At 42.2% G+C, this 12479-nt stretch overlaps 1 protein-coding gene across 1 annotated transcript; it reads left to right on the forward strand.

Moving 5' to 3' along the window:
- The first annotated feature begins 316 nt into the window (after window positions 1-316).
- On the forward strand, window positions 317-11432 carry LOC132119139 (cyclin-dependent kinase 4-like). The gene is made up of 9 exons (XM_059528887.1): window positions 317-562; window positions 1272-1492; window positions 6626-6761; window positions 9419-9586; window positions 9676-9785; window positions 10382-10432; window positions 10540-10675; window positions 11156-11253; window positions 11298-11432. Exons 2-8 carry the CDS (start codon window positions 1275-1277, stop codon window positions 11228-11230), a joined length of 894 nt encoding a protein of 297 aa, XP_059384870.1. The 5' UTR covers window positions 317-562; window positions 1272-1274; the 3' UTR covers window positions 11231-11253; window positions 11298-11432.
- The last annotated feature ends 1047 nt before the right edge of the window (window positions 11433-12479 follow it).

Consider the following 12479-nt stretch of genomic DNA (forward strand, 5'->3'; position numbering starts at 1 on the left):
TAAAATATATTTCGATTTGTGTTTACAAGAAACTGGTAGATTTAATATTTAATGCCCTTCCTCTCAAAATGTATAAGAGTTTACTAATTGTATGACACGTTTGAATGTAAAGGAGTCATACATTTTAATGCCAAGCCAACTACAAAAATATAACATAAAGGTTAGAGAAACAAAATACTATCTTAATGTGCCTATTAGCAAAGATTTTGACATTTGAAATGTGAATAAACAGTTTAATGATGAAGTCTGTTATACTGTTACTGGTAAACAGTTAAAGTCGAGGTAAGTTTAGGTGAATGGTTCGAGGTGATTGGAGGAGTCTGATCGTGTCGCTCCGCCCTGAGATCAGACAGGAAGTGAATGGAGACGGACTGAGCACAGACTAGAGTTTACCACACACACTTTCATGAAATAAACTCATGAAATATCTGCTGAGCTCAACAACACACACTACAGAAGTCAGCAGACACCTCTGAAGCGCGGCAGACGAACGGAGGAGATGAGACGCGCGCTTTATTCTTCTAAACTAGTTTAACTAGCTCTACACGCGAGGAGAAACGTGGTGAGTGTGTGTGTGTGTGTGTGTGTGTGTGTGTGTGTGTCACTCGTAATGTCGCCTCGTTTGATGTCGTGTTCCGAGGATGTGTCTCATCCTGTGTTACAGGCCAGACCCAGACCAGCTGTGCTCTACCACAGGACTGTTCACTCATATTAAACACCGTGGTAAATGCATGGTTTTGGACAGTCCAACAAGTATCCAGCCAGCTGTCTGGGACAATAATAATAATAATTCCTCACATTAAATAGCGCTTTTTCTAAGCACTCAAAGCGCTTTACATTGTCTCCTCATCCACCAGTGAGTGAGTATACAGTGACTAACCAAACTTTTTAAAGCCACTGATCACCTTCTTAAATTACAATGGCAGCTCCATATTCTCATTCTAAACTCTCTAAACCCAGTGTGTGTGTGTATGTGTGTGTGTGTGTGTGTGTGTGTGTAGGTGTGTGTGTGTGTGTGTGTGTGTGTAGGTGTGTGTGTGTGTGTGTGTGTGTATGTGTGTGTGTATGTGTGTGTGTATGTATGTGTGTGTGTGTGTGTGTATAGTTGTGTGTATAGTTGTGTGTATAGGTGTGTGTGTGTATATATGTGTGTGTGTGTGTGTGTGTATATGTGTGTGTGTGTGTTTTCTCTCAGTAGAGTTACAGACATGTTCAGAACCGTGTTGGTATGCTTGTCCATCAGTAGTCACATGCGGTGTGGTTTGCTGCAGGTGATGGCGCAGGAGAGCGTGGTGCAGTACGAGCCGGTGGCAGAGATCGGCGGCGGGGCTTATGGGACTGTGTACAAGGCTCGAGACAGAAACAGTGGGCAGTTTGTGGCTCTGAAGAGTGTGAGAGTGCAGACCAATCAGGACGGGATTCCTCTGTCCACGGTGCGAGAGGTGGCTCTGCTCAAACGACTCGAGCAGTTTGACCACCCCAACATCGTCAGGTACCACACTTACACACACATTTGAACAATTTATTTAAGTCCACTTAAAACAAGTAACTTACAGGGATATAAATATTATAGATGCAGTCAAATACATGTACAAAGTCATGATTTAGTGGCATGCAGCAGATCTTCACAATATTAAGCACATCACTCAGTTTTTATGGGTGTAAATATCAGCGTCTGCTCCATATATGATGGCTGCCTATGATAGAGGACAAAGCACAGTACTTTGCTAGGTGTTTAGCTCTCTTTCTGGATATCCCAAGTTGTTGAAGCCCTCTTACAACCAACTTTTGTGTGTGTCCTAAGCTGCCAAATATAAAAACAAGTAATCAGCCTCGATAACCTGTCTCTGAAATGGTATTTAGGAGTGATTGAAATTTAATGACTTTAGTATGCAGGAAGCTTTCATTACTGGAGTCAAAGGTGCACACAACACCTCTCTACACTCCTCTTTCATCATAACAACATCTGGTGTGTTAGCAGACAGATGAGAGAAGAGTTCAGAGTTACTGTTCAGATACTGAAACATGGATGAGTTTATACAGGAAGGTTTGTGAGGAACCTGAGCTGTAGGAACCAGATAGAAAGGTTGAGTCTAGTTGGAAGAACGTGTAATCTGGCTTTTACTTTGAAAATAACAATGTCCTCGCTGAGTGCAGTGTTCTTGAGGAATGAGTGAGAAACAGAGTGATCAGCCGAGGGAAGACAAGCAAGTTTTCCCTGAAGGCTCAGTCCCGTCCAGTGTTGTTTTTGGTGACACTGATGTAAATCCATAGCCCCTTTCACACTGCCATTCCGGCAAATACACGGGTAAAGTGTTCCGGCAATTGTTCCCGGGTCGCTAGATTGTGCACTTTCACACTGCCAGTGATTACCCGGGATATGTGCGTGCCTACACACACAACCCATAAAAAGATCCCGTGACGACATCAGGGCGTGACGTGTAATGTACGAGTCGAAAACGCTAGGCACGTTATACTTTCACTGAAGCAAGCGAACGATCTCGGCGTCAGCGCGGAAAGTGATGAACTAACTGATCTCTGCTTCATTACAGTTTGAACATATTTTAGTCGCGAACGTTGATCTTCCTTCAAAACAGCCGGTAAAAGAGTCGCGCGATAACGTATGTCGTCACTACGACACGGCATTAGATCTGGCTTTTGTTCACACGGTGCTCGTCCCGGGTCGAACCCGGCAATGTTACTAGGTCCCCGACCCAGGTTCAGTGCCGGAATCAATCCCGGGATGTGGTTGCTTTCACACAGAAGGCGACCTAGCAATTTGCCGGGTCCGACGTGCAGTGTGAAAGGGGCTAAAGAGAGTTCGACGGGCACCTGTAGATGTTAGCAGGGGGCTAGATCCACCGAACGCAGCTGTTGCTCTGACATAGATCAGGGGGTCAGTGATGATATCCTCTGAGACCCTCACCGTCCCAGAGTCAGACCGAGCCCACTCCAGAGATACTCCTGTTCTTACACATGGGTCATTCAGGTCCGGCCAATCTGACCAGACACCAAAACCAGCCGAGTGAGTGTCCAGTTTCCCGCTGGGTTTTCTTCTAAAGCCAAGGAAGTGGGACTCTGAGTCCGTGGCTAACGGCACCCTGCGTCTCCTGAGATCCAGGAACAGAGAGGACCGAGCCAGCTCCCTAACGTCTCTGTCATCATTGTTCAACATGTTCAGAAGATGAGAAATCTGCATGCTGCTATAAACCCATATCACGTTCGGTACCCCCAACCCTCCTTCCCATTGGGGATGAAAAATAATGTCCCGAGTGCTGTGTGTATTCAGTCCAAACCACTTTCGCACTAAGCTCACTGTTTTGTTATTCATTTGGCTCAGCACTTTCAGCTGGATATGAACGTTGGAGAACAGATGTTGTACTTTAGACACCTGTCTAACAGCCTCCAGCTTCATGATCAGTGGCAGTGGACATTTATCAATCAGCTCCAGCCTGCATGTGAACTGTGTAAACACTGGACGTTATCAGATTTCGAGTGGTACCACCGGTTCCCTCGTCTCCTCCTCTCATACAGAACAGCACATTGTGAGTCCTTAATCTCCAGGCTTGACCATTTCAGAAAAGAATCTGTTCTGGCTAGCATATTTTTAATTATGCTCTCTTCTCTGGAGGTGATCTGGACATCATCTGCATAACCCTGTATTGGGATCGGGGACATCACACCTGGCGGGCACACTGACACATCCACTTTAACCACTGGTTGATGGAAATTACATTTACATTACATTACATTTAGTCATTTAGCAGACGCTTATGAGGACAATGGAAGCAATCAAAAACAACAAAAAGAGCAATGATATATAAGTGCTATAACAAGTGTCAGTTAGCTTAAAATCAGTACACTACACAAGGGCTTTTACAAACCCGATTCCAAAAAAAGTCAGGACACTGTACACATTTTGAATAAAAACAGAATGCAATAATGCAATAATAACGAAAGCTATTAGAGGCACATAAGTCTGAACTGAAGTAATGAATTAATGTAAATGGGTGCAGAGCCAGTGGTAGTTTTGTAGGCAAACATCAATGCCTTGAATTTTATGCGAGCAGCTATCGGAAGCCAGTGCAAATTGATAAACAGAGGTGTGACATGTATTCTTTTCGGCTCATTAAAAATTAATCTTGCTGCCGCGTTCTGGATTAATTGTAAAGGTTTGATAGAACTTGCAGGAAGACCTGCCAAGAGAGCAAGGCAAGTTTATTTATATAGCACATTTCGTACACAATGGTAATTCAAAGTGCTTAACATAAAAGTAAGTAAAATAGTCATAAAGAAAAATAATACAAAAATAAAAACAAGCAATTTTAAAACTTTGGAAATGATTTAAAAATTGACTTATTTAAAATGAATTAATAACAGTTAAAAATAGAAAATGATTTTACATAAAATACAGTGAATAAATACATAAAATACAGTGCAATCAGTTCGGACATCGCACAGTGCTCATTCAGTAAATGCACAGCTAAACAGATGAGTTTTAAGTCTAGATTTAAATGTGACTAGTGTTTTAGCACATCTGATCTCTTCTGGAAGCTGATTCCAACTGCGGGCAGCATAGTAACTAAAGGAGGACTCCCCTTGTTTTGTGTGAACCCTTGGTATTTCTAACTGACTCGATCCTAATGATCTGAGTGCTCTGTTAGGCTTATATTCAGTGAGCATATCTGCAATATATTTCGGTTCTAGGTCATTTAGTGACTTATATACGAGTAAAAGTACTTTAAAATCAATCCTAAATGTAACTGGAAGCCAGTGTAAGGACCTGAGGACTGGTGTGATATGCTCAGATTTTCTGGTTCTAGTCAGAATCCTGGCAGCAGTGTTCTGGATGAGCTGCAGCTGTCTAATGGTCTTTTTGGGAAGGCCGGCGAGGAGCCCATTACAATAGTCCACCCTGCTGGTGATGAAGGCGTGAACAAGTTTCTCCAAGTCTTGGCTGGAAACAAAACATCTAATTCTTGCAATGTTTTTTAACTTGATTATTAGTTGTTTGACCCCTAGAGTTAAGGTATGCATTCACCTTGAACACTTCATCTTTGTTTCCAAATGCAATGACTTCAGTTTTTTCCTTGTTTAACTGAAGAAAGTTCTGGCACATCCAACTATTAATTTCATCAATGCATTGGCAGAGGGAGTCAATGGGGCTGTAGTAATTTGGAGATAAGGCTAGGTAAATCTGGGTATCATCAGCATAGCTGTGATAGGCAATTTGGTTCTTTCTCGTTATTTGACTTAGTGGAAGCATATACATGCTAAACAAGAGCGGTGCAAGAATTTACCCTTGTGGGACTCAGCATGTCATGGACGTCCACTTAGACTTATGCTCTCCTAGACTCACATAATAACCTCTCCCTTCTAAGTATGACCTGAACCATTTGAGTACCATGCCAGAAAGCCCGACCCAGTTTTCCAGTCTCTCTAGTAGTATGTTATGATCGACAGTGTCAAACGCAGCACTGAGATCTAGCAATACCACCACCGATATTTTGCCAGAGTCACAATTTAAGCGAATATCATTTATCATCTTAATGAGTGCTGTCTCTGTGCTGTGATGTGGTCGAAAACCAGATTGAAAATTGTCCAGGTATCCATTTGCGTTAAAGGATTTGTTCAGCTGATTAAAAACTACCTTTTCTATAATTTTGCCTATAAAAGGAAGATTAGATATTGGTCTAAAATTCTGAAGATTTGAATTCCACTCTTGCCGGTCTTAGGGCTTCAACAACTGAGAGCAAGACAGTCTCCGTTGAATGTCCACTTCTGAAGCCAGATTGGTTGCTGTCAAGGAGTTTGTTCTGTGTGTATTATAAAATGAATTGCACTCCAAGGGCAGCCAGTTTTAATGCCTGTCTTGAAGTGGTGTTGGGTGAGTGAGCTGTTCTCCACAGATTACTTCGATAAAGAAGCCTCTATATACCTCTTTCACTATGCAGCGAACAGCAGTGATCTGATCATGACATCATGAGATAAAGCTCCAAATGCATCTCTAAAGTCTCTGACGCGAAATAAACCAGTATCCCAAGTTATTCAGTTCCTCCTAACAGTACATTGACTGAACTGCTAAAAGAGAAGCGATGATGGGATGTGCACGAGCAGAGCAGCAGTTTCGTGCTGCTGGCATCACAGTGTGATGAGAGGCGTAATATCTCCCTCACACACATTCAGCCAATCACAACGCACTGGATATCTGGCCAATCAGAGCACATCTTGCTTTTCAAGAACGATGAGCGTTGTAAAAATCTAGGCGATTCAGAAGGTGGGACATAGAGGAGAAACTATAATGTACAGTATGTGGAAAATGTATTTTTTTTTTTTTTTACTTAAATCGCGTAAACACATTTCATTACTACAAATACACAAAATAATTTTAATCAGTAAATTCAATTCATATAGTAAGAGACTACAGGGCTGTTACCAATCAAATGAAATCAGTATCAACACAATCTGTGTTTGCAGAGGAACAGAATCTGCATCTGAAGTGGCTTTCACACAGACTGTTTAATGCAGCACATGAAAGCAGTTACAAGTGTATAATTCATGTTTTGATGTCAGAATGTTGAATAATGTGAAATGATTTTGTGGGGAATGGTGTGTGTGTGTTCAGGCTGATGGATGTGTGCGCCACACTGAGAACAGACCAGGAAACTAAAGTGACTCTAGTGTTTGAGCACGTGGACCAGGACCTCAGGACGTACCTGGAGAAGGTGCCGGCACCTGGACTGCCCTTCCAGCAGATCAGAGTAAGATCACCACCCAGACGGACTGTGGATATATCTGAGCAGTGTGAACTATGTGTGGAGGAAAAAGAGCCGGAGGTTTAGTGTGACGAATATTTGTTTGTGGTTCAGTGATTTAAGTGTCCAATGAAGGAAGACTGAAGCAAGACACTCGTTTCATTGCAGCCATGTGGTGTAAAATATCTCCTGGATGTTTCCCTTGACATTATGTAACGTTCTAACTGTTCATGAGGGCCTTTCCCAAAAGCATCATTAGCTAACTATGGTCACAATTCCCATTGAACTCTGTTGGTTATGACAGACTTTGATTTTGGGAAACGCACCACAGAAAAACTTGTTTTTGTTACATTAAAAAAAATAATAATTAATTCAGCATTTGGCATGAAAACACTGCACTAGTCTAAGAAAAATCAAGAGGTCAATACTTTTATTTGGCAAGGACACATTAAATTGATCAAAAGTGACAGTATATTATATTTCAAATCAATGCTGTTCTTTTGAACTTTGAATTCACCAAAGAAACCTGAGAAATATATGTTTACACAAAAATATATGAAAAAAAACATCTACTATTCTTAACATTGATATTAAATAATGTTTCTTGAGCTGCATAAAAATCAGCATTGCATCAGAGGAATAAAGATATTCACACAGAAAAGAGTTCTTTTAAATGGTAGTAACATTACTGTATTTTTGGAGACGTTTAGAAACACATGTGCCATCATTACATCTGTAGTGCGAACACTAACGTGTCCAGATGCATGATGGGCAGCAGTGAAAGCGCCCCTAAAACCTCAACAGAAAGGCTGGAAATGCTTTCAGATGAAATCAAGTGATTCCACTCCCCCGAGACAGATGCAGTAGTGTCCTCGTTTCAAATGTGACATGCAGCATACTTTATTTTACAGTCCTGTTCCACATTAATTACAGTACAGTCGTGGCCAAAAGTTTTGAGAATTACATAAATATTTGTTTTCAAAAAGTTTGCTGCTAAACTGCTTTTAGATCTTTGTTTCAGTTGTTTCTATGATGTACTGAAATATAATTACAAGCACTTCATACGTTTAAAAGGCTTTTATCGACAATTACATGACATTTATGCAAAGAGTCAGTATTTGCAGTTCTTTTTCAGGACCTCTGCAATTCGACTGGGCATGCTCTCAATCAACTTCTGGGCCAAATCCTGACTGATAGCAACCCATTCTTTCATAATCACTTCTTGGAGTTTGTCAGAATTAGTGGGTTTTTGTTTGTCCACCCGCCTCTTGAGGATTGACCACAAGTTCTCAATGGGATTAAGATCTGGAGAGTTTCCAGGCCATGGACCCAAAATTTCAACATTCTGGTCCCCGAGCCACTTAGTTATCACTTTTGCCTTATGGCACGGTGCTCCATCGTGCTGGAAAATGCATTGTTCTTCACCAAACTGTTGTTGGATTGTTGGAAGAAGTTGCTGTTGGAGGGTGTTTTGGTACCATTCTTTATTCATGGCTGTGTTTTTGGGCAGAATTGTGAGTGAGCCCACTCCCTTGGATGAGAAGCAACCCCACACATGAATGGTGTCAGGATGCTTTACTGTTGGCATGACACAGGACTGATGGTAGCGCTCACCTTTTCTTCTCCGGACAAGCCTTTTTCCAGATGCCCCAAACAATCGGAAAGGGGCTTCATCGGAGAATATGACTTTGCCCCAGTCCTCAGCAGTCCATTCACTATACTTTCTGCAGAAGATCAATCTGTCCCTGATGTTTTTTTGGAGAGAAGTGGCTTCTTTGCTGCCCTTCTTGACACCAGGCCATCTTCCAGAAGTCTTGTCCTCACTGTGGGTGCAGATGCGCTCACACCTGCCTGCTGCCATTCCTGAGCAAGCTCTGCACTGGTGGCACTCCGATCCTGCAGCTCAATCCTCTTTAGGAGACCATCCTGGCGCTTGCTGGACTTTCTTGGACGCCCTGAAGCCTTCTTTACAAGAATTGAACCTCTTTCCTTGAAGTTCTTGATGATCCTATAAATTGATGATTTAGGTGCAATCTTAGTAGCCACAATATCCTTGACTGTGAAGCCATTTTTATGCAACGCAATGATGGCTGCACGCGTTTCTTTGCAGGTTACCATGGTTAACAATGGAAGAACAATGATTTCAAGCATCACCCTCCTTTTAACATGTCAAGTCTGCCATTCTAACCCAATCAGCCTGACATAATGATCTCCAGCCTTGTGCTCGTCAACATTCTCACCTGAGTTAACAAGATGATTACTGAAATGATCTCAGCAGGTCCTTTAATTACAGCAATGAAATGCAGTGGAAAGGTTTTTTTGGGATTAAGTTAATTTTTATGGCAAAGAAGGACTATGCAATTCATCTGATCACTCTTCATAACATTCTGGAGTATATGCAAATTGCTATTATAAAAACTTAAGCAGCAACTTTTCCAATTTCCAATATTTATGTAATTCTCAAAACTTTTGGCCACGACTGTATCTTAAATCCTAACCCTGAACCCTACCGTGACCCATGTGGTTACCTTGCATTAATTACTCTGTACATACACTGCAAGTACACCTCAGTTTTACATTTCAACCGAAGCCTAGCCCCACAGTGCACACGTGCAGTTATTACTCATGCTCTTTAACAAGGACACATCCGATGTGTGATGCAGGACTTGATGCAGCAGCTGCTGTGTGGTCTGGCGTTCTTGCACTCGAATCTAGTTCTCCATCGAGACCTGAAGCCGGAGAACATCCTGGTGACCAGCAGAGGGCAGGTGAAGCTGGCTGACTTCGGGCTGGCGCGCATCTACAGCTGCCACATGGCACTCACACCGGTGGTGAGACCACACACACTCCCGTCCTGAGCAACACACACACACACACACACACACACACACCGCTGATGCGGTCTTCTCTCGTGGATCAGGTGGTGACACTGTGGTATCGCTCTCCGGAGGTGCTGCTCCAGACCACTTACGCCACACCGCTGGACATCTGGAGCACCGGATGCATCTTCGCTGAGATGTTCAGACGCACGTGAGTCTGAGAGCCAGGCTCATCCAGTTCAGTAGTTCATCAGGATGAGAGCGTCGTCCAGGTGGCTCATGTGTTCGTGCACATCAGACTGTCACATCTAAAGATGCTGCTTTACCAGTGTCCAGTTAATGATGAACCGCTCCATAAGAATTAGCTTGATTACTGATATCCGATTCAGAACAGTCAATATAGAGATTTTACAATACTCTACTGAATTCTTTGTATCAGCAAAATTCAGCATCAGTCAACCAATTAAAATATTAGTGCAAACCAATTTCAATATATTCAATAAAAGATGTCTTGAGTATTTGAAACATGCAGTTACCCTGTTTTGCAGTTGAATCCAGTCTGAAATGCATTACTTTTTTTGAGATTGCATGCCGATACATTTTCATTTATCGGACACTTTTATCTAGAGCGATTTAATTAATCTGAGAGACAATGGTAGGTCATATATGACACAGCAGCTCATCCACTCTGAATATAAATCTGCAAGCATTCTTGTGAAAGTTTTGATAAAGCATTAATTAATGGCTCTATTTTCCCATCAGGTCTGTTGGTTCGCACATTCATTAATGATTCCTCTCATCTTTCAGACCTCTCTTCTGTGGAGATTCAGAGGTGGACCAGCTGAGCAAGATTTTCTCGTATGTAAACACACACACACACACACACACACTGATGTTAGAGAGGCTGATACTGAGGAGAGCAGCATCATTACACGAGTGATCATTAATCAACATGTGATTGACAGAGTGATCGGCCTGCCAGCTGAAGACCAGTGGCCCGCTGATGTCACTCTGTCCTGGAAGAACTTCAGCCCTCAGACCCCTCGGCCAATCACAGACTGCGTTCCTGAGATCACTGAGAAGGGGGCGGAGCTCTTATTGGTGCGTCTGCATTAATGTCACTTCACATAGAGCTGCAGTTTTACCAGAGTAAAGCAACAAGAAAAGAGTCAGTGGGCTGCAGGAGCTGAAAACAGCTTGAACAGTATTGTTAGGGGCAAAGAAATCAAACATATTCTCACTTCAGAAACTCTTTTGAATCTGGGTTAATATTGTTGAAAACTTTTCATTACTTAAATGAACTGAAATGAAATAAATAAATAATTATATCATATCAGCTACTTACCAAGAGATTTTCTTTAATCTAAAATACTAAAACAACTAAAGCTGAATAAAAATGATAATAAAAAAACACCAAAATTACTAAAACTTTAAAATTAAGATGATATTAAAATTAAGAAAATATGATCGTAAAAACTATAATAAAACCACAGTAGTATACTAAATGGATATTGAATGTCTGACTGGTTTCTGCACACAGTAACTAAATGAATACCAGAGACTCTGACTCTGTCTCAACAGGAAATGCTGACGTTCGACCCGTTGAAACGAATCTCAGCGCTGAATGCTTTGGAGCATCCGTTCTTCACCGAATGAGAGCTTTATTCCCATCATTCCCTGTGGTTTGAGGTCACAGATGCAGCCGTAGCTGTCTGTCTGTGAGCCGAGCCAGTGTTGTCAGTGTTCACCGATGATAGACTTCAACTGTTAAGTGTCATATTTCTCTGCCTTTACTGTGCATTGTGTGTCAGTGGAACATTATCATTAGCAGGTGCTACGACTCCACATTTCATTTCTGGTGTGTGTCTGTCTCTCTGGGTGTCTCTCTCTCTGTGTGTGTGTGTGTGTGTGTGTGTGTGTGTGTGTGTGTGTGTGTGTGTGTGTGTGTGTGTGTGTATGTGTGTGTCTCTCTCTGTCTCTCTCTCTGTGTGTGTGTGTGTGTGTGTGAGACTCTTATCCCGTATCCAGCATCAGTGTTCTGGTTTCACTGCCACTCTATATGTTTTGCACCAAATGCTAAGACTGACGCAAAACAAAACCACCATTATAGTCGAATTCATGACTTCCTCCTTTCTATTCTTTCTTGTCCAACTGTAATAAAATGATTTGTTTATAAATGTGTGGAGTTTTATCATCAGCTGTTCTATGAGACCTGGCGGTGAAATAAAGCGGCTGCGCTGAATGAAATGGGTTGTAATTAGTGGTGGGCCGTTATTGGTGAGACTTATCGGGCGATTAAAAAAAAAATATCACTGTTAATCTATTCCTGTCTATTCTCAAAGTTGCGTTGAGAGCTGGGTCTATACTAGGTGAGATATGATGACTTTCACCTTGATATTTTAGCATGGATGTATGTCTAGCCGAATCTGTAGGGGGCGAGAATGAGTCTTTAAACCTGTGTGTATGCCTACTGTGAAATTACCACATCAAACATGACGTGCTAACATGGATGCAGCTGAAGCCGCCGGGTTTGCTTCAGGGAATTTTTTTTTTAAAGAAGCTTCCCAATGGAAACCTGGACAAGACGCAAGCCTGTTTCTCACATACTCCGTCTGCAGTGTGTATGCAGTCCGTGTATGTTACGTATGTGGTGCAGAAGCAGCACGGACTCATACTCATTGTGCTCTCACACAGGACGCGTTTGCAGTCCGCTTCTCGGTACATGAACGATCGCTGCACAGCTGCAGACGCAACGCTCCTGGAACACACTGACAGACCACAACCGCGTGAATGCTGCAATCCGTTAACATGGGTGCGTAAAAAAATAGGAAACGCATACGCACAGCAGAGGGAGTATGTGTGAAACAGACGTAAGATTGTTTGCACCTTGTGCAATGTGGAATTA

This window comes from Carassius carassius, chromosome 38, assembly GCF_963082965.1.
Source record: "Carassius carassius chromosome 38, fCarCar2.1, whole genome shotgun sequence".
Lineage (NCBI taxonomy): Eukaryota > Metazoa > Chordata > Actinopteri > Cypriniformes > Cyprinidae > Carassius > Carassius carassius.